The sequence below is a fragment of the Bos mutus genome, chromosome 5 (assembly GCF_027580195.1).
Source record: "Bos mutus isolate GX-2022 chromosome 5, NWIPB_WYAK_1.1, whole genome shotgun sequence".
NCBI lineage: Eukaryota > Metazoa > Chordata > Mammalia > Artiodactyla > Bovidae > Bos > Bos mutus.
The window spans coordinates 107,861,883-107,885,212 of NC_091621.1; the positions used below are offsets into that span (position 1 = coordinate 107,861,883).

At 38.7% G+C, this 23,330-nt stretch overlaps 1 protein-coding gene across 1 annotated transcript in view; it reads right to left on the reverse strand.

Moving 5' to 3' along the window:
- EP300 (E1A binding protein p300) overlaps positions 1-23,330 on the reverse strand; it is a 63,494-nt gene that overhangs the window by 28,617 nt on the left and 11,547 nt on the right. Inside the window, 9 exon segments of the mRNA XM_005909427.3 lie at positions 436-607; positions 1,265-1,382; positions 2,981-3,118; positions 3,687-3,780; positions 6,123-6,368; positions 7,237-7,350; positions 8,542-8,803; positions 10,062-10,238; positions 15,344-15,981. Coding sequence (XP_005909489.3) covers positions 436-607; positions 1,265-1,382; positions 2,981-3,118; positions 3,687-3,780; positions 6,123-6,368; positions 7,237-7,350; positions 8,542-8,803; positions 10,062-10,238; positions 15,344-15,981 — 1,959 coding nt within the window.

Consider the following 23,330-nt stretch of genomic DNA (forward strand, 5'->3'; position numbering starts at 1 on the left):
CGTTCACACATCATTTAAACAGTTCTTAGCCTATGAACATACTGGGTCAAGAAGAAAGTGTGACAAGGTAAGTAATCTGATACTGTTTAGGATGTATCAAAGCCAATAATGTGCTTGCCTGCTGAGTCTACATCAATTGGCTGCCTGCCACATGCAAGTCAGTAAAAACCCATGGGCTATCAGTTCCTAGGTGTCACTATGAGAGAAGAATACCTTTGGCACTAAAAATGATGCCATATTGTTAAGACAAGTAGCAAATCTAGGAATCTTCAATACACTGTTTACTGTTTTTACTAGAGAACAAACTAAGTTCTTTGAAAAGGCAATAGTCATTTGAAAGCTCCAGAATAGTAACATAAGCTAATGCAAATTAGTGAATTTGGTTAGAAACCATTTTATTTCAGTTTCTCCTAAAAATACACAAAAAGCACTTACTAGAAGTCATTCCTGGTTGTGGCTGCCCCATGTTAGGCCCTGTGTTCATAACTGGCACCATGCTTGCAGCACTTGGTAGCATGTTCTGTTTCTGTAGTCTAGTCCTTCGCTTTTCTTCTAGTTCCTTCTGAATCTTATAGATCTTCTCAGCTAGCAGGTGGTAGTATTCCGCCTTTTTGAATTTTGTTAAGTAGAGATGAGGAAAAAAGATGAACTACCATCAGGTAACAGAAAAAACGAACTAAGAGCAAATATTTGCCTCATTTAAAAAAGGCAGAAATGAAAAGGGAAAAGAAGCATTCTAATCTATTTTCTTAGATCATTCCAAATATGAGCTCACATTTAAAATGATCAGTAAAAAATTGCTATATAATGAATATACACAGTAAGGCATGACTTCTCAAAGTACAATTCCCAACATGTGCCAAGAATATGCTACTTCTTAAAGAAGTGCCAATTTAGAGAAGAAAGTTCAACTGATACAGAAATACTACTTGAGATGAAGATACTGAGCAGCTGATTCACCACCATATTCCAGTGAAAACAGCACGGAGCATGGTAACAGCTCAACCACTTTTTAGCTGCCAGAAGGACAACCCAGATAAAGTGCCACATGAGTGCGCTGTATTAAGAGGAAAAATGCAAGATTCTTGACATACACTTTAAAAAAAGTGTTTTGTTATCGCAACTCCACAGTGCATTACAGGACAGAATGGCTAAAGGGTGTCCTCTGAGGTATAGTGTTCTGTGTACATGCAACACAGAGGAACAAAAATAAACAACCAGAAGAGGTCCACTTTTGCTTTAAATAGAAAAAACAGATGCTCACTCGATTGTTTGCCGATTCATACATGTCCCCTTCCACTTTCCGGGCATATGCAACTAGGTTTTCCATCCGTCTGTCTTTTAAAGCAGCAGGATCCGGAGTGGGAAATATGGCTTGAACGCTAGGAATATAAAATCCTACCACTATTATATCACGTCAGCTTTTTTTTCTCATCATAGAAACACACAGTATTTTAAATATTTTCCTGGTTAGTATTTTCTCATTTTTATACAATGAATACTTTGGGTAAAATTTTAAAATAAGGCTTGAGATGTGTTCAAACATAAATTACTGACCAAAAGAAGTGTCTGTATTAATCAAATCAAAGGGTTTTCCTGATCAGAATATAAGAAATGACTCCATGGAAATACTCTGGTCCCTATGACTCTAATGTAAGGCAAAAAAAAAAAAAAAGAAAAAACTGTGCTATCTGCATAAAGGGAAGTGAGAAAACCTGACCTTTGCTATAGCATCATGTAGCAAAAGCCTTAAGATCCTTCTACTCTTGCACTCAGCTTAGTAAAATAAAACCTAATAGTCTCTACAAAATCTTAAAAGATCAAAAACTTGAAGTGAAGGGAGCAAAAATGCAAAGAAAATTCTGCTAAATTCAATGTCTTTTACTCTCTAGCAATTCCCCAAAATGCCTGGCACTAACTTTCCTGCAGGCACCAGGTGGAGAAGAAATAAATGGAAATCCGAGTTAGTAAAAAGTTCTCAAGCATATAATATTAACATCAAGTCAGATGATCAATCCCAAATAACCTACCGTTTCTATTAAGTTTCTAAACAATTTGATCACAAGATAAGTTTGTTTTGGTTATTCCTTATTAATTCATTGTATTAAAAATAATCTGTTTTTTCTCTGTGTCAAATTCCATTTCTGGTGCTATCATTTGAGAATTCCTAAATGAAGCTCAAGTATAACTGATAAGCTAATGTAACATAAAAATAAACTAAGAAAACAAGACAGACTACCCTGTTTCAAGGTAATAAAAAAAACTGGATGAACTGGAGATCTCTCTATTAAGTAGAGGGGAAATGAAAAAAAAAAAAAAACAAACAAACCCTGATTCTTCCAAGAAAAAAAAAAAGTGCTGCATTTTGTTGAAGTATAAGCTCTGTAACCAGTGAGGGCAAAGCTCAATTTTTAGGGTATCGGGTATATTACATTTTACCATTCTATATGCCTTACGCCTCTTTCATCCAACAAGACAGTGTTTGTGAGGCAGTGTGCCTGGCATACATTAACTTCACAAAAAACAGTGCACAGGTATTTCACAAGTAATTGCTATGTACACATTTAGAAGACCAGAAGACCAGAGAGGCCACCCAAACAGATTCAATTTGTCAAGATAATAAAAATTTTACCAAGGCTAACAGAAGGCTGTGTTGCCACTACTATTCTAATGATCTCAGTTAAAACCTAGTTTTTCTTTTAAAATATTAACTTTGTAAAGGAAATGATTAATAAAATGAATAATCTTTAATATATATTGATTATTGTCACTAGACAGAATCCTCACACATGGTTAAAAGCTAAAAGACACCTAAGAAATAATGGAGAAAAAGTTGAGAAGCAGAGAATAGAAGCAGGAAAGCCACAGGAGAAGTATCAGTAGCAACCAGGCTATAGAAAAATCAGTAATTTCTCGTGTTTAAGTGCCTGGCAGATTGACCTTATAACTCCTTATGAATAAGACATGCCAACAAGCTTACAGTTTGTGGACAAGATGATTTCGAAGATCCTGAGTAATATCTTCATGCCATTGCTTCCGAATTCCAGTACTGGATGGTTGAGCTGCTGTTGGCATAGGACCCAGAGAGGCCACACTGCCATTGTCACTCATCAGTGGGCTTTAAGAAGGAGTGAAACAGTTTTAGCAAAGAAGGGTAGTAGGAAAAAGAGGCTCTCAATTTAAGTAGAGCTAACAGTGATGACTGCAATAGGGCCAATACACTATGACAAGTCTGTTTACACATAAATCTGGGGGAAATGGTATATATGTATTTGTACTTGTGAGGGGAAACAATTAAAACACACAACATTTCACTGTGTAGAGGGGTGGCTGATAACCTTGTGTTTAAAAGACTGAGTCTTGTGTTACAAGACTGAGCTGTCATTTTGACACAGCTTACCCAAGAATCCACTGGGCGATGGACTAACTGCTAGCATTGGGATAAAGCAAACTCGCTTTTTAAGCAGCTGCATTTGTTAACTTCCTACTGTATTTGTACAGGTGTCAGTTACCCCAAATACTTGATATAATTTCTAAAGAGGTTATACAGAGCCTAAAGAAAACACATAATTTGTCATCATTCACCAAGGATATTGTCAAATCAAGTAAACTTAAAAAGCTCAAATAAGGAGCTCTAACAAGAGTCTGAAATCTGACAAAGGGCACAAGCCAAGATTAAAACTTACTTTTGAGAATTTATGGCTGAATGCAACATCGAGTCAGAAAGAAGATTCGACGGTTGAACCCCTACACCTCCATTTACTCCCATAGGACTAGCACCTACATCAAAACAAAAAGCAAGAGATGGTATTTTAAATACCAAAAAATGATAACAAAAACAACAAAAATTAAGGATAAAAAGAAAGGAAGAGGAAAAACTATGAAAGTACTAGAATAAAACATTACAAGAATTTTTTGTCCATTCAAAAGACCCAAAACAGAAGTTTTAAGGATATTTAGAAATGTAACAGTAATTAGTAATAAGTAAAATAATCACCATAAACCAAATCAAGAGACAGATGACAAATCTGGGGGGGAAAATGCTAATATTATATATGATAATTATTTGCAATATAATCAGCAACACATATATAAAGGCTACTACACAAAGTTCCTTTATAGCACAGTAAGAAAAACATGAAGAAGAAAGGAACAATTTACATAAAAAAAGAAATACAATGGCTTAAAAAATATACATGAAAAACATATAATTTTTTTTCACGTATGAAATTCCACAAACTTTTTTTTGGGGGGCCACTGGGCTTGTGGGGACCTTAGTTCCCTGAACCAGGGGTTGAACCTGTGCCCCCTGCAGTGGAAGCATGGAGTCCTAATCATTAGACCATCAGGGAATTCCTATGAATTCCCTTAAAGTTTGAGAATACAAAATGTTGAGAAAGGTTTGGGAAAAGCAGCATTTCTCTGAAAATTCATAGGTGTGTAAACTGATCCACTCTTTGGAAAGCTATCTGGTAACCGTTAAACAAATGAAAAAAAAAATGTACACACATTTTCACCAACTTAGATTTCCACTTGCTATTCCATCTTACAGTTATACTCACATATGTATGGATAAACATAAGAGTAATGGTGTCAAAAGGAGCAAAAAACTAGAACTAAAATTGTTTAGGGAACCGAACTTAACACATGCACGTGTTTTCATAAGCACCATCTATGTAAGAACCTAAGAAAGCTAAGGATGATGATCCCCAGGGAGGAGAATTAAAGACAGTATTTGCATTACACATTTTAAATTGACTACTCCTTCAAACTGGCTTGAATAGCTCTATGTATTCCTATTACTTTTTAAATTAATGATTTAATGAATATTACTTCTTTAAAACAAAGAAAACCATCAATGGCAATATTTATACTAAACCAGATTTTCATGTGGTTAAAATTTTTTGATTAACAATTTTATTAATATATCCTTCAAGATATTTAGTTAAAAATAAGAAAACAAAACTCCTCCCTAAAATGCAAATAATTGACTGGATTTCTCAACAGTGTCTAATAAAAATCCTATTGTCTTCTTTCATCACGCTTCCCAAATCGTTAGGCAGAACTCTCCTAACAGCATCAAGGCAGGCTCTGAAATGCAGTTGCTGGTAGTGGCTTATCTGTCACTATGAAATATTCATTTTTAAGAAAACTACACATCCTTAACACAGATTTGTTTCACTGGTGGTAACAGTATTAAGGTAAAGAAAAAAGTGATTATACTATTACTGATTTGCTTATTTTACTGCCTTCTGATGGCATACGAAAAAAGACATTCCCTCCAAAGTATCCAGGTTCATTTAATCTTTGGCACTGATTGCAAGTAATGGCTCAATCTAACTTGAGAAAGATACCTTTACACAGATTTGTATTTAGGACCCTAAGAGTGAGCATTCACTTGAGATACAAAAATGTAGGGATAAAAACACCACTGGCACTGGCAGAGAGTAAGTCAGAAAGAAAAAAAAAAATGAACAAAAGAAAAATTCAAAGCACCTAATAATCAAGGAGAAAACATGTAATATTTTAAGCCCTAGGGAGAATCTTAAGCCTTAGGAGAACATATATTTTTTTCTAAGCCCCAACAAAATCTTTATACATTAAGTGAATCCAATAGTAATCAGAAGATTAAGCATGTGGTTAAACAGGGTCATGGGGGCCTTACAGAGAAAAGCTCTAATGCGGAGTTCCAGGAGTGGCTCCCTCTTTCCCCTCTCTGCTACAGAATTTCTACTACCTGAAATATGCAGTAGAGATCCTGCTGTTTTGTCTATTTGTTCACTTACTTGCTCATCCACACTAGAGATGTCTCAAAAGTAGGGACAACCAGTTACTGAGCCCCTGCGCCACAACTATTGAGCTCGCAAGCCTAGAGCCTGTGCTTCGTGACAAGAGAAGTCACTGCAGGAAGGCTGCCCACCACAGCGAAGAGTAGCCCCTGCTTGCTGCAACTAAAGGAAATCTATGTACAGCAATGAAGACCCAGCACAATGCTCCCCCCAAAAACAGTAGAAGAGATCAAAATTTAAAAAAAAAAAAAAAAAAAAAGACTCAGAAAGGTAAAAAAGAAATCCAAGAAGCTAACTTGCAAGTCTGCCATGACGAGGAGGACACAGACTTACTCATGTTGCTCATGGGCCGCATCCCTTGGGGAGACTGCCCAGACTGCTGGTTCTGCTGATTCTTCGCTTGCACCTGGGGCTGGGTCGGCATCTGATTTACTTGATAGGGCAGTCCAAGGGCTGCATAGGCTCTTTCTATAGAGCTGGGATCAATCTGACTGACAGTGCTTAGGCTGGGAGTGGACTGTTGACCCACCCCTAGAGAGCTAGTACTGCCAAGTCCAACTGGTGCTCCAGTCAAAATTGCTAGGGAAAACAGAAGAAAGAGTATTACAACATTAAAGATGCTGAGACAGGAAATACTATCATGTCTGAGTTTTAAACACAAAAATACTGTTGTGTGATTATGAAATACATGCATCTTGTTTCCCATTATTTCCTTAAATTTCTAAGCATAGAACTGATTGGTCAAAGGGCATCACTGGCATGAAAAACTTTTGATCCAAAATACCCAAAAGCCTTCCCACAAGCTGTTATCAATGTTCCCATGAAGAATGCATGACAGCGTTGACAGGAGAGAAATGGTATTTTATTTCATTACTTAATTTAATAGGGAACTTTTGGGTATTTCCTCCTCCTGGTGAACTATTTCCTAGTCCTAATTCTCTACTAGGATATCTATGATTTATTTACTCATTTATGGAATTTCATTCCTTTTAAAAATATGCTATATGCAGTTCCAAATTTATCTTTCAATCCTAAATGCCACCTTTCAATTTTAAATCCTAAATGAGACTTGGTGGCTGCACTTTCTACTTTTGATACTTTTTCTCTAAGAAAAGCTCATCAACCCCAGGCTTCTAAAAATAACCTCAAACTTTTCTTTAACATTAATTTCAAATTATCTAAATATTTACATCACAGGTAGAGAAGAGTAATAATCTGCCCAATGTCAAAGCAATGATCTTTCTGGATCTTATTTTAAGTAATAAACACTTCAGTTCTAACCTTATTATTATGAAGTTTGTGGTAAGTGGAAATAATCTAGTATGACAGCACTGGCAGTCACAGGAACTTCATATAATCAAGAAGTATGTTAAATCTCACCAAATCGCACCGGGGAAGAGTCTAAGAATACTTTGATATAAAAGTTTCAAAAGATTTCATCACTTACACTGTTGATTTCTCTTATCTCCAGCGTTTTTCAGGGGGAGACACACAGGACAATCATGCCTTGTACAATTCTTCCAGTGGGAAATGATTTGTCGAGAAGATGCACAGTGTGCCACTGATAAGAAAAGTGATTTTTTACATTATTATTAGCTAACTTATCAACCATATAATGAGTGCTACAAATGTTATTAATGCATCTTCCTAACACCCCCTAAAGGGTAGTTATTAATCCTCAAATTTTACAGTTGAGAAAATAGGCAAAAACTGGTTAAGTGATTTGAACAAAGTCACAGAGCACCCCAAGTGGGATTCAAACTCAAGCAATCTGATTTCCAGAGCCTCTATTTTTGACCACAACACTGTGTGAGAAAAATCTTTAAAATACAGATTTCTCTTAAAAAAATAAAAGGGGGTGGTGGTGGTACAGGGCTTCCCTGGTGGCTCAGTGGATAGGAATCTGCCTGCCAATGCAAGAGTACTCTGGTCCAGGAAGATTCCACACGCCACAGAGCAACTAAGCCTGTGTGCCACAACTTCTGAACCCTCGAGCTCTAGGCCCCGAGAGCCGCAACCACTGAAGGCTGAGTTCCTAGAGCCTGTGCTCCGAAACAAGAGAAGCCACCACAGGGAGTAGCCCCTGCGGCCTGCATGCAGCAATAAAGACCCAGTGCAACCTTCCCCCCAAAAAAGGGTACAAATGAACTTATTTACAAAACAGAAAGAGAGTCAGAGATGTAAAAAAAAACTTCTAGTTACTGGGCAGGGGAGGTGGAAAAATTGGGAGATAGGGAAGGACATATATATACTACTATACTCTATAAAACAGATAACTAGTAAGAATCTACTGTATAGCACAGGAAACTTTACTCAATACTTTCTAATGACTTACATGCGAAAAGAATCTAAAAGAGAATGGATATATGAATATGTATAACATTCACTTTGCTGTACAGCAGAAACAAACACAACATCGTGAAGCTACTATGCTTCAATAAAAATACAGATTCCTAATGGCTCTATAATTATATTAAGTTGGGTAACATTCTTTTTAGTATTTGCCTACATGACAGCAAACTCTCAATATTTAAAGCTATGCTGGGGCAAATAAAAGTCCCTTGCAAAAGAGAAGTCTCTAAAACTTCCTCTACTACCATATCTCTAGATACACACAAAATGATACTGAATTTGATCATAACATAGAGTAAGGCATTATCAGTAAGGAGTCTCAGGGGAGAGAAAATGTGATCAGCTCTGACTATAAATAAATATTGACTGCGGAGCACAAAAAACCTCTGAGCCCACTCACCTTGGCAGGACTTGCCCGACTGGCAGTGTGTCATGTGGTTTAGGACGTTCTTCATGGTTCGACAGTGGGGAAGGTTGCACTGCCTCACCTCCCCGTTGGCCTGCTCCCGGCGCTGGCACTTGTGAGCATGCAGGAGGAGGACAAGCTGCTGCTGGATGAGCTTGCGCTTCTCCGGATCAGCCGTATGTGCCCCAGAACCCATCCCCTGGGCCACCGGAGCCACCAGGCCTGGCTGCTGGACCTGTGGGGCCTGCTGCTGTCCCTAAGGGGTACAACAGTAAAGACACATTCAATGTTAGGGGTCACTGGGTGCTACCTCCTGAATAAACACGGACCTGGAGATTTTCAATGAAAACCTTTAACGACATGTCATCTACTAGGTGCCACACCCAATTTTTTAACACAGGGGATTCTAAGATAAATAAACGATGGCTTCTACCATCAAGAAGCTTAATTTAACAAGAAAATAAATTACTATTACTATATTAACAACTAATATAATCAAAGTATGTGTAACATAGAGTAAAACAAAGAGGACACGGTAAAGTCCAATGCAAGGGGGAAAATAAAGGAATCTGTTGTGAAAGGCATGTTCAAGTTAGGTTTTGAAACAGTGAAGAGCTTCTCAGAAGACCTGGCAGGGGCCTTTCAGGTGGGTGAAAAACTAGTTTTTGTAAACTCTGGACAAAATTCGTCTTGTCCTATAGAAAAGTAAACATTTCTGGAGACAGAGAAACGTGTTAATCTTTTGTCTCCAGTACTTAGCAGAGTATCTGAAATACAGGCATTCAGTGACTATGGGACATAAAGCAAAAAACCTAAAATATCTGAAAAAGAAATAAAATTCCTACAGTACAATTTTTGAAGACACACATGGACTATTTGACACATTTACAACTAGAGATAGTTTTACTTTAGAAAAACAGCAATGTTAGAAGAGTTGGAGATTTTTCCATAACAGTCACTGTTAAAAATGTGTAACTTTGAGAGGGAGAAGTTACTTCTGTCTAACAGTACCAGATATAAATCAATAGATATCCAGATGACTGACCGAAGAGGAAAAAGGTTCCACTTTCCTATTCTATAGAAAGAACTGCATATACAAGGAGTTGAATATGGCAGGACCCCCAAACTTTCATTGTGGCAGCCCCACTTGCTTCTGTTTGGGCTAACAGCTTTACTGATCAATACCCAAGTAAAAAAAAACCATGTGAAATGGAAGGCAGGCATAAGCTTCCTTGATCACAGGGACCATCCCATTAAATCCTAGTGTTGTGCTTTATAGCAGAACAGAAAACATAAAAGTTTAACAGAATTCTAAAAAAAAAAAAAAAAATCTTTTGGCTGCACCAAGCATGCATGGCATTTGGGATCTTAGTTCCCCAACCAGGGATGGAACCCCCGCCCCCTGCACTGGAGGCACAGAGTCTTAACCACAGGACCACCAGGGAAGTCCCAAACGCATTTCTTTTGCTCAAGTGTCAGATGGAAAACAAATCTGCAGACAGATTACTACCCACCATATTGGGCATTCCTCCACCAGGAACTGCCTTTTTGTCCATTGCAAATGGAGATAAGCTATTTGGTAGTACAGACTTTGTCGGAATCTGGAGACCAAGGCCACTGGCTCCCATCTGCTGTCCAGAATTCTGAGTGTATGGTGAACCGTAAGGATTAGGGTTGTTCATCATTCCCATCTAAGAACAAGAAACAGAAAAGAAATTACATCTTATTCCCCACACTAACAGGACATACTATTTCCCTTCCTTTTCCACTTCCTAATTTACAAAGACAATTCTAAAAGAAATTCTCCATATATAAAAAGACTAGGGGCCTGAGGTACAGTGAATTTAGAGGTATTGCCTGTAAATATGAGATGTTACTAAAAATGTGTCTTCATTTAGCTATACCTACTAAGCAGGTTTTGCCATTCATCTCCACTTTCAATGACTAAATAACTTTCATTTAATGTGCAAACTGTAACTTAACAAATTCAATTCAACTCAATAAACCATCTAATCCTTAAATATATTAGAGAACTTGATATACCAAAGCATTTGAATGCTTATTCCAGCATTAAAAAAAAAAAAGGAGTGGGGGAGGGGACTTCCCTTATTGTCCAGTGGTTAAGACTCTGTGCTTCCCGTGTAGGGGGCATGGGTTTGAAGTCAGGGAACTAGGATCCCAAATGCTGTGTGGAGTGGCTGGGTTAAAAAAACAAACAAACAAATACCAAAAACAAGGTAGAAAACTGGTAGTTTGGGGGATATGTCTTTTTTTAAATTTAGGGACACAGTAGAACAGTGATTTAAAATTTTTTTGAATCTGAATTACCTAGATACAGCGCATAAACTTTAAAGCCTGCATTTCTTGATATCTTAGACCTAGCTGCTTTATTAAATTGCCTCCTTGGCTCTTAAAGTAATCTGAGTATATTCGTAATCCCTATGTACTTTAAAAAGGAAGTTCGGGGACTTCCCTGGCAGTCCAGTGGTTAGGAATCTGCACCTCCACTGCAGGGCACACAGGTTGGATCCCTGGTCGGAGAACTAAGATCCCATATGCTGCAGAGCATGGCTTTAAAAAAAAGTATTTCCCTGTCTTTATGTAAGTCTGTGTGGAGCCATCATACTGTAGCTTAAAGAACACAGCATTAATTATTCAAAAGCCAAATGTTTTATTGATAACAATGATGCAACTCACAACTCTATTCTTCCACATAAGACCCCCATGTAAGTCAATCACTGCCTACTTGCAAGCACTCAGGATACAAACTAAGGATGCTAAAGGAGTCATGCCAGATTTCTCACCTTTCTTGGACAGATCCAATCTATCAAAGGGTCCTTCAAATTCTACCTCTAGCCGCCCAGTCCCATGCATCCGTGCCCACTGTCACTGTCTTAATTCAAGTCCCTGAACGCAGCTTTTGTAGACTACATGTAACAGGTTTTCTTGCCATCTGTCCTCACTTTTTTCTACTCATAAGGGGGAAAAAAATGATGGTATACCAGACCTTTCATTATCTTCATGAGAACTTGACTACTTCTCCATGGCAGAAGTACTACTTATCTCCCTTACCCATTTACTTGCAAACCTGAGAGCATCATGTTTCTTGAATCTCCAATATCTGCTTCAGCTTTTCCCTTTCCCTATAACTAGGCAGTGAGTGGCACACCTTCCTTCCCTATTTTTTGGCTCCTGAATGCTAACCTGTAAAGGAAATAAAATACTAAATTCACAAAGAGGCAGGGATGATGATAGGGAATGAGACTGAGGAAGTGGCATCGTTTCGGTGAAAGCATAAAAAAACAGGCAGCCTCAGTGGGATGCAGCCAGAGTAAAAACGTATTTGGTCTCCGATAACTGGAATTTCCTATGTGAATCTGACCAGTGAAAATGTAGGGATAACCAAATACAAAAACAGGCTTACGTGAAAAGTTTCAGTTTCTTCTGGTAGTTCCAAATGGGGCTGGGAGCACTGCTGCTACATGTTGCTTTTAAAGGACTGATATTTACACTAACAGTTCCAACAGTGTGCTCGCCTACACTTGGGGGAGTTGGATTTCACTTGTGTTTCTTATTAGCATGGAAATCCACGGTAGATGTAAAACGAAAGCCATTTAAGAGTCCACAATTTATATAAACAAAACCCTGGCACTAGTAAGATGCCTTCACATCTCTTGTTTAGATGCATAATGTCTTTATCAAGTACATCCTCGTAGAGTTCGGTCCTTCAAACATTTGTTCACACAGACATCACCTTGATTGCTCTCACCAAGTTTCAACAATTTCTGACACTGCTTGTTTCCTCAATCACAATGCATAACCTGGAAATTCCAAGTTCACTCTAGCAGACCCTGGTCTCAAATATACAGACTGCACTAACTGCTGGTCAGATGGCGATAATTCATTCCTAACACTTCTGGTCACCGTGACCAACAAAGGCCCTCAGGCTTTCTGTGTGCCATCTCCCTCAGAGTTTTGTGTTAGAAAATAAACACAACCAACCCCCTCACCCCTATCGTTTCTATTTATTCAACCCCCTCTACTCTCTCACTAAGTATAACAGGAAGGGAATATACTGTACTTAATTTCTGCTACACTATAGTGAGTTATCTCATCTTGTTCCCTTCCCTACAGCTAATGTGATCCAGATGTCCAACTACGTACCACCTACCTGGACCACAGTGATACAGATCTCCACCTCAACTGAAAAGGCAGAGGACCAGGAAGCCACAGTCAGTTCCAGGCAACTAAAACCAGAGGACCGCAGGGGAGTATTTTATCTTTCTTTAAAAATAAATCTGACTCTACAGGTTGTTTCTTAGCGTCCGATGCATTAAAAACAGAAACTTAGGGAACACAGGAACACATAAAACACACGATGGTAACACACATGACAAACAAAAACCAGCGCCCAGAACACAACAACGTGAACAGTTCAGGAATATTTAAGAAACAAAATCCCTTAATAAGACTTGCATGCATCAACAGTAATGCACACACTCCATGAATCCCCAAATAATAAAAACAAAATTAAACTACATCCTGACCTGGTCTACCTAATGGATTTGATAAATACATCTATATCCAGTCATTCCCCAAGCACTGTGTCAATTGGTGGTGGGTGGGAGAGGCGGTGGCAGGGTGGTATGTACAACGATAAACAAGGAAGACTAGGGATCTTTCAGAAGCGAAAAGACATCTAATCCTAAACATTTTCCATACTCATTCCTATGACTCTTACACTTAATTCAGGGGCCTCACCTCCCCATAGGGACTATTTTTCAAATTGATACAGCACACCTAAAACCACACCCATCAAGATTGCAAATTTGGAGAAAGAGTCTCCTTTAAAATCCATCAGGATTTGGCATAAAGACTTGTCTTTTTCTCTCTCAGCATGGATTCTTCCTCTCTGCCTTATACTTAATACTCTTACTTTTAAACTTTATGGGTTCAGTACTCATATAGGTGGTATTCACTTAAAACAAATATTTTAGTAATAGAATCTTTATATTTGAATTACCCCTCCCCATTAGGCTCCACAGAGCCAAGGATTTTTTTGTCTGATTAATTTACTCGCTATATATCCAACCTGAAACAATGCTGATGTAGAAATGTGTGATTCAGATTATAAATACAACAGTGATCCACTCTCAACCTAGGCATTCTCCTAATGAGCCTTTTCTTATTTTTCTTCACAGCACTACCTGGAATACTATTAATTTACATCTTATGTGTAGCCTAGAAAGTAAGTTCCCTGAAGTGAGTTTATCCACTGCTCTAGCTTCAGCATCAAAGCCACAACTCAGTAAATATTTGCTGGGTCAGTGAAGGCGTAAGGTGTACCATCCCTGCCCCATACAAACATCAGGAGGGCAGGGACTCCTAACAGGCATATCCCCAGAATCCAGAAGAGGTACTTAATACTCTACCTTCTTGTTCTTTCTCATTCCAAATATTTTAAGTAAGCCACACCAACACACAACATGACAGTGCCGGAAAGGGAGAGCCTCGAGTAGGCAGCTGACCCCAAACAGAACCCTTTCCTAAGTTGTCTGTATTTTTTACCCTGTAGCTATAAAATATATACACACACACACCCCCACACACATATATTTAAGGGCTTTCATTTATCTGCGTGCCCTCAGGGTTCCCGCTCCCAATTCATCCACGTTTTACTTTCACTCTAGAACCCTCACCATCATGATTCTCAGGAATACACAAGTCCTAATGTTGCTCAAATTACTCCTCTTACAGAGCATGCTTGCTCCTAACTCAATGTGAAAATCTCTCCCACCTCTAATATCACCTTACAAGTGAAGCCATCTCTTTCATTCAACAAGAACTTAGGAATAATTACATGTCAGAGACTGGCAACTGTAGTGTGATGCCATTTCAAGAAAAAGGAATGAAATGTGCAGGAAAAATATGGAGGAATAAACATCAAATATACACTGATAAAATTTTAATTACACAGAGTACATATTTAAATGTATTTTTAAATGTATTTAACATTCTCTACTTGATAAGGCTAAGAAAGTAGGCTTTTTAAAAGAGAAAAGTCTTTCAAATAACAGCCAAGATCAGGTTAATTAGAACACCTGGGACGTTGGTTGGGGCTTAATGGCATCTTAGGGTTTCCCAGGTGGTCAGTGGTAAAGAACCTGCCTGCAACGCAAGAGACGTGGGTTAGATCCTTGGGTCGGAAAGATCTCCTGGAGAAGGAAATGGCAACCCACTCCCATTTTCTTGCCTAGAAAATCCCATGCACAGAGGAGCCTGGCAGGTTGGACTCCATGGGTCACAAGAGTGGGACACAACTTAAGTGACTAAACAAAAACGCATCTTAATATCCATCAACCAATAAGGAAAAAAAATAACACATCTCTTAAAAACCAGGGACATTCCAAGCAATGGGAACAAATGAAATCTATCTGAAGATAGTATAATGCCAGCTCTCTCAAAACTGTGTTTTAAGGGAGGCTATGAAGGCTAAAATGAGATGAAAATATTCTAATACTTGTGTCACAGGGAACAGGAATTAGCTGGCAATCATTTGAAACAAACTGTGAAGGTACTCAAAGTTGTTAAAATAAATTTATCACTTACATTTAATGTAAGAGCAGTATAAAATTTGTGACAATAGATCCCTGGCATATAATATGTGGGAGATGCTACATAATATAAGAAGAGTAAACATGAACAGTAAAGAATAAATGACCTCAGGCCCTCCTCCTCCACCCCTGGAACACTCAGAAATACACTGACAGGGCACACAAACCGAAACTGCACTCACCTTGAGAGGCTGGGGGCCTCTCAGTCCCGTCTGTCCCCCCATCTGGGGAGAGCCTTGCTGCAGCGGCTCAGTCATTAAGTTGCCAGCACTTCCCATGCCTGGGTTCGGGTACTGCATATTCGGTCGCCCCCGGCCTGCTCCAATTGAACCGTTCATGACTTGATTAGGCATCATCCCTTGTCCATTGCCGGCAGTCAGCATGCCGGGACTCATGCCAGCGTTCATCCCCGTGTTCATTCCCATGGCAGGCTGACTGACGGGACTGCTCATCACACCTGTTGCAGACGGCGTGGGGCCCTGATTTGGCCCACTAGTGCCCATCCCCATGTTGGGAGAAGTCAAGCCTGCCTGGGCCATTGGGCTTTTGACCATGCTATTTATCAAACCTAATCCAGGACTGTTCTGTTGGGCTTGGCTGGCCATGCCTTGGCCTGGGCCACCAACCCCCATATTGAGGTTAGGGGAACTACCAGACCGTAGCAATTCTGACAGCTGTTTATGTTTAGAGGCTGCATCTTGTACTATGCCAAGACTTGTCTGAAGCTGACTAATATCACCACCATTGGTTAGTCCCAATTCTGTAGAGTTGATTAATTCATCTGGTAAGTCGTGCTCCAAGTCAAACAGAGAGCCAAAATCTAAAAACAAAGAGGAAAGATAAAGGTTAAAGTATGACAGTCAAAATTACAGATTTCTCTATACTTGTTCTTGATCAGCATTAAATATCATCTCTAAACCTCACCCCATGGAATACTGTTTGTATTAGTTTTTCATGTTACACTGAAGTTTTATTTTACATGTTTGTGTGTGTGTGCACATAGAAAATATATATAAAAGAGTACTATCATGCCAACAAGTTTAAACATTTATAAACTGTACCTAAAATAAAACCAAAGAAGAATACATATTAGTGTGATATACATTACAAGTTGCTGAAAGTTTGTATTGACAGTCATGAAAAAGATATACAATTAAAATTGTTTACTATTCCAGAATTTCTTACAAGGGGTTAAAATAACTAATCTATACACAGACTAAATCCAGAATCTATACACAAACTTAATTCAGAATGAAACAAAAGATTAAAAATATAATAATTATAAAAAGACAACTGATATAAAGAAAAAGACCTGCTCTTTGTAGACCACTCAGGGTAAGCTCCAGAAAGACAGGAGCTGCTTACCTCTAACTGCTATCACACAGCGCCTGCCACAAAGCTGAATGAAGTTGTGTTCACCTGACTTCAAACCACAGAATAGTTCTCCTTAACCAAAATCTAGCTGAGTAAGATATGAAACCATGCGTCCAGTTCCTTCACCAACCTACGAACCATCACCACTCCATCTCTGCCCTACCCCCGTGCCAAAAAGATGCGAAGACTATAGATTAACCTAGGGTTCCTTGTCTTGGCACTACTGAACGTTCTAGGCTAGATAATTCTGCTTGGGAGGAAGGAAAAATTGTCCTGTGCACTATACTCAGCAAATCCCTGGTCTCTCCTTTTAATGCTAGTAGTACCTCTAACCAATTTGTGACAATAAAAAATGTCTCCAGATATCACCAAATGTGCCTTGGAAGTGCAAAACTGTCCCTGGTTGTTGACAGTATTAATTCATTATATGCTGATGGTGGCATGTTTCCTTGTGTACTCCAGGGGGACAGTAGAATGAAAGTATGCTTAAAGCATATACTTATAAGTATATGCTTAAAAGTATATATGATTGCTGCTGCTGCTATGTCACTTCAGTCGTGTCCGACTCTGTGCTACCCCACAGATGGCAGCCCACCAGGCTCCGCCGTCCCTGGGATTCTTCAGGCAAGAACACTGGAGTGGATTGCCATTTCCTTCTCCAATGTATGAAAGTGAAAGGTGAAAGTGAAGTCGCTCAGTCGTGTCTCTTAGCGACCCCATGGACTGCAGCCCACCAGGCTCCTCCATCCAGTGTTATGTAAATAGAAGGACTGAGGTGTTTTGAGTTTTAATTCTCCAAGTAGTTTTAACATTAAAAGGACACTGCTGAACTTCCTTGGTGGTCCAGCGGGTAAGAATCTGCCTGTCAGTGCAGGGGACACGAATTCCAGCTACAACTAGGAGCCCAAGTGCCACAACTAGTGATCCCATGTGTCCTAGAGCCTCTGCTCAGCAACGAGAGAGGCCACTGCAATGAGGAGCTCCAGCACCACAGCCAGAGAAAGACTGCGCGCAGGAAGGAAAAACCAGCGCAGCCAAAAGTAATTAATTTTAAACAAAAAAGGCCCTACTGGGTATTTAAAAAGTAAATATAGTTCAATCTACAATTGATAATCCTATTAAAGATAATTCACCCAAAGACAAGATACCACTTTAATAATGATCTTCTTGGTCTAATTACCCTCAGTTCTTAAGTACAATTCTTCTTCTATGTGAACTTCCTGTTCTTTTGCATTCTGTCATGGCACTGAAATCACATGTGTGTCTCTTTCTCTTCCTCCTCTCCTGCCGTCTTTCCCCCCGCCCCCACCCCTCACCCCACCTATGCACCCAGACTGTAGCTCTGGGAATGACATGAGTTACTTACTTACATACCAACTCCTCAAAGGGTGATATTTTAGTTGAACTGAATTGTACCTCAGGATCTCAGGATGTGATTTAGAGTACAGAATTATTCTCTTTCCTTCTGAAAAATCATGTGCCCCTCCATCATAAAAATAAAGTATCTCATGATTAGTTTTGGAATATAAATAAGGTTTCAAATAAAATTTACCTGACATCACTACTCAAGACAACTGCTTAATTATATATTTCTTTCATTTCCTTCTATTTACATAATTCACAACACTGGAATCATACAAACTTTTAAGCAGCTTTGCATTCTACTGACCCCCTGGAGTACACAAGGAAACATTCCACCGTCAGCATATGTTTAGTGTTTAAGAAAAAATAATCTCTACCTATTTAGAAATTTAAAATATACACATGGGGAATTCCCTGGCAGCCCAGTGGTTAGGACTCCAGGTTTTCACTGGGTTCAATCCCTGGTTGAATAATGATAAGAATACATTTCAAAACTTAAAGGAAATACAGCTAGAAATCAACAAATATCTAAGATATTTGAAAAAAATAGTAAGAAAAAGATGATCAAATAAAAAAGCAATGCAACAAAAAAGAAAAATGGAGAGGTTACGAACAAAACCAGAAGTTAGTTCTTCAAAGAGAGTAATAAAAGATAAACTTCTGGGAAAGTTAAGGAGAAAAGACAATAAAAAGAAAAAGTGGCATTACTAATCAATTTTATACCAAGAAAAAACGGAAAAGTGACAAAACTAATGAATTCCTGTTAAGCACTCAATAAACCTCAATCAAAAAGAAATTATACATATCCCTGCATCTCCAACAAGTCAATGGTAGAAGTTCTCAAGAGATTCAACAATACCTCGTTTGAATACCTGATTCAAACCCAACTGTGGAAATACATTTTAAGAAGAGAATCAAGATAACACAAATACTGATTAATGGATATTAAGAAAATCATTAATTTTGTTGGGTACGACAACAGAATAGTTATTGAAATAAATCCTGAGATACATATTTAAGCATTTCTAGTGAAACAAGAAGCCTGGGATTTACTTTTAAAACTCCAGCAGAAAAAACAGAGTGGGGGAAGAGACAAAATTATTAGTAACCTGAAGTAACAGGCACATGGGAATTCTTTTTTCTATTAAATTGAATTCTTCCATTTAAAAAGTTTAAAAGGAAACAGAGAAACTCTGAATATTGCTATTACTATCAAAGAACCATTGCTTAATTTTCCCATAAAGACCAAATGTAAGTATTTTTGCAGGCATGTCCTACTGAACTTTCAAGGAAAAGACAATTCAACCTCACACAAATACTTCTAGAAAACAGAAATACTCTAAAAACCACACATGGCCAGTACAAGAAAAGAAAATCATGAACAGAGAAGCAAGAATCCTTAAAAAAGAGCAAACCAAATTTATCAGTGTCTTAAAGGTGTAATCTCATGATCAAGTTGGGATCATCTCAGGAATCCATGAAAGAGAGGTTTGCATATTCACCATAGTAACAGAGAAGAAAGAAAACATTAGGTTCAGTGACTGGAATAAAAGCACTGGATAAAAGTCAATACCCAATCACGATTTTTAAAACAAAACCACAGCAATCAAAACCCGACGGGAAAAAGAACAGATATATATATAACTGAATCACCATGCTGTAGACTTGAAACTAACAGTGTAAATCAACGATGCTCTCGTCTGTAGTCGTGTCTGACTCTTCTCGCTACCCCATCGACTGCAGCCTGCCAGGCTCCTCTGTGGGATTTTCCAGCCAAGAATGCTGGAGTGGGTTGCCATCTCCTTCTCCAGTGTATCTTCCCCATCCAGGTATTGAACCCACATCTCATGCGTTGGCAGGTGACTCTTGAGTCACCAGGGAAGCCTGTGTAAATCAGTAACACTCCGATAAAACACACACACACACACACACACACACACACACACACAACTGATGAGAACTTCCTTAAATTGATAAAAAAGGCTCTTCCAAAACCTAAAAACTGACAGCAATTATGGATAACGCACCAACATTAAAAACAGCCTCTTTAGCATCAGAACGAGACAAAGATACCCAAAACAACCATTTCTATTCAGTGCTGAACTGGAGTCTCTAGTCAAAGCAATAATACAAGAAATATTCATGAGTCAAGACTGAAAAGGAAGAAACATAACTTACTGTATGCAAACAATACACCTGTCAACAGTGAAATTCCAAGGCAAAGAAGTGGAAATAGTAAGAGGTTAGCAAATTAAATTGCATTTTCTGTATATCAGTAAAAAATGATTAGAAATAATTTAAGAAATGGGAGGGGGGGACCTGACAATAGTATTAGAAGATACACGTGAACTATGAAACTAAAGACCATCTAAATGAACAGAGTAACATCACAAAACATATGGGTACAGATCTTCAATATTACATAAAGACATCAACTCTTCCCCAATATTGACCTATAGATTCAATGCAAGGCCAATCAAAATTTTAACAGGGGACTTCCCTGGCAGTCCAGTGGTTAAGTCTATGCTTCCACTGCAAGGGGCCATTGGTTCCACCCCTGATTGGGGAACTAAGATCCCAAATGCCAAGCAACACCACCCCCCCACAAAAAAAACAACCTAACAATTTTTCAAATCACCAGACAAGACTATTTTAAAGTATACACAGAAGAACCTAGTTTCCACAACAGGAGAAGTAGCCACTTCATGGATTATTTGTGAGAATTCGACAATATAAGTATTTATAGTAGTGCTTGGCACATATTAAGAACTATGAAAATGTTACCTATTATTCAACAGAATCATCACTCTATTAGGAGGTAAGACTAGCTTATAACTAGCTTATAATAACAAAAACAACTTTTTATAAGGCACTTTCAATGTGTCATATTGTCTGCATTTCCTCAATAAATACATTATTCTCATTAATCCTCCAAGAATCTCAGAAGTAGTTAAAAGCCACATATAGAGAGTTCATTGAGGAGATATCAACTTCAGTAATACAGAAGCCTTATTCCAGGCCCTCACCTTGAGGATTTAACTTAACCTGTACTACAGCCAATCTGCTGCACTTGGTTACTGTTTCAAAATATTCAACATCTCATTACAAAGTTAGGCTCCACTGTGAAGCAGACAGGAAAGCTAACGCTGGTAGACCTTGACAATGGTTATAGGGTTATTCTTTTAATGGCAATCCTGTATTTTCAATTGACCTAATTCAGTGATCACTACAAAAGATCCACTCAGGTTTCAACTCAGTCTGATTCAAGTACTCCTATTTTCTAAGATGGTTCATTGTTACAATCTCAATTATGTACTTCCTATCTTCTACCTGTTGTTATAGCTAAATATTTGTGTGCTCTTCTCTACCAAATTTTAAGTATTGAAAGGTAAGGGTCTCATTTAACATTTACATTTCCCATAGCACCTCACATATACTCAATAAATGAATATGATAATAAACGTTTCCAGCAATTCTGCAACTGCACACTATATTTATATCTGATTGGGTGATTTACAAATTTATAAAAGTTCTCTTAACCTTTCCTTAAAACTTGTTATTTTCAATGATTAAATTAATTAAATTTGGAAGACTATGCTAGAGTGTCACAGGCTTCCCTGGTGGCTCAGTGGTAAAGAATCCGCCTGCCAATCCCTGAATCCGGGAAGATTCCACATGCTAGGGTAACTAAGCCCCTAGGCCACAACTAAGGAAGCCTGCGCACCTACAGCCCGTCCTCCCCAACAAGGTGAGAAGCCTGCGCACTGTGAGCAGAACAGCCCCGCTCACCGCAGTCAGGGAAAAGCCTGCACAGCAAAGAAGGCTTGAGAGTCGCATCTACTTTGACCCACGACTAAACAGATCTTACTATTTCATTTGATTACCACTGACTGTTCTGAGCTAGTCTGATTGTGCCTCAGAGTTCTGCACATTTAGGATTCCCAAATGCCATCAGCCATCACTGGTACCTAACAGCACAGTTCAAGGGGTCCAAATACCTGGGGTTTAAAACCTAATTCTTATAAGCTGACTTAATTTACCAATTACTTTCCAACTGAGCTCATGTTACCTCTTCTATCAAAAGGCTACTTATTCTACCCCCATGAATGAATGGTGTTTTTTTTTAAAGAACGAGATGGTTCTTACATATTTAAAAACAAAAAAAGTAAAATTCCAAAGTATATAAATGTATGTGCCTATTAAAAAACGTGTAAATTCATTAACCCTCTTTTAAAAGTTATATACCAGGTGGGACTGAGCAAAGGATCCTCAGATCACCTAGTAGTGTTTACTTGGAAACAGACAAAATATAAAAGCAGAAACATACTGGGCTTCCCAGGTGGCGCTGGTGGTAAAGAACCCACCTGCCAATGCAGGAGACTCAAGAGACACAGGTTCAATCTCTGGGTGGGGAAGATCCCCTGGAGGAGGGCATGGCAACCCACTCCAGTATTCTTGCCTGGAGAAGCCCATGGACAGAGGAGCCTGGTGGGCTACAGTCCATAGGGTCGAAAAGAGTCAGACATGACTGGAGAGACTGAGCACAGCACACATGGGGTGGGGAGGAATTGGGAGAGCGAAGATGCATTTTCCTCAGGCCTCTTAGAGAACACGGCCCCTGCCAGGGAGGGCCCAAGATCAGAAATGACTGATTCTCTCATTTTATAGGTGCAGTTAGTGATCCATCACCGGCTTCCCTGAGATTGTACTATTTTGTTACTGAATAGGGACTCTATTAAAGCCCCTGGATTCCAGCTGAATGTTCTATGTAAGTAAGCAAATAGACTTCATTTTTAGCAGTTGTTTTAGAGTAGTAGTCAACCTTATGAGAAGTATAACTTTTCTGAACATTTTTAAACTGAGAAAACATTTTTTAATAAAAACTTAAATATTTACAGACTAAGAAAAATTACCCAAACTGTATCAGTTCTATACTGGTAGAGTTAAGATAAGAGGTGTACTCAGTTGCATCTGTCTCTTTGAGACCCTTTGTACTGCAGCCTGCCAGGCTCCTCTGTCCATGGGATTTTTCAGGTAAGAATACTGGAGTGGGTTGCCATTTCCTTCTCCAAGGGATCCTCCCAACCCAAGGATCAAACCTGTCTCTCCTACACTGCTGGCAGACTCTTTACCCACTGAGCCAACAGGGAAACCCCAAAGGGTTAAGAGTACTAAAGCTCAATAAATGTAATACGAGGGTTTTACTTTAACAATCAAACTTCCAAGCTTTCCCCATTAGGTTCTTCTGCAAGGGGCTTCCCAGAAAAAAACCTGGTTGCAAGTTCATGAGCAGCATATAGGAAAAAGATTACTAAAAATGAGATATTATGTCTTTAACCAGTTTGTCATAAACAGAAATAAAACCCAATGATCTAAAACTAGTAGAAAAGCAAATCCCAAACAAAAAGTATGTATGAAGATGCAAGGGAAAAA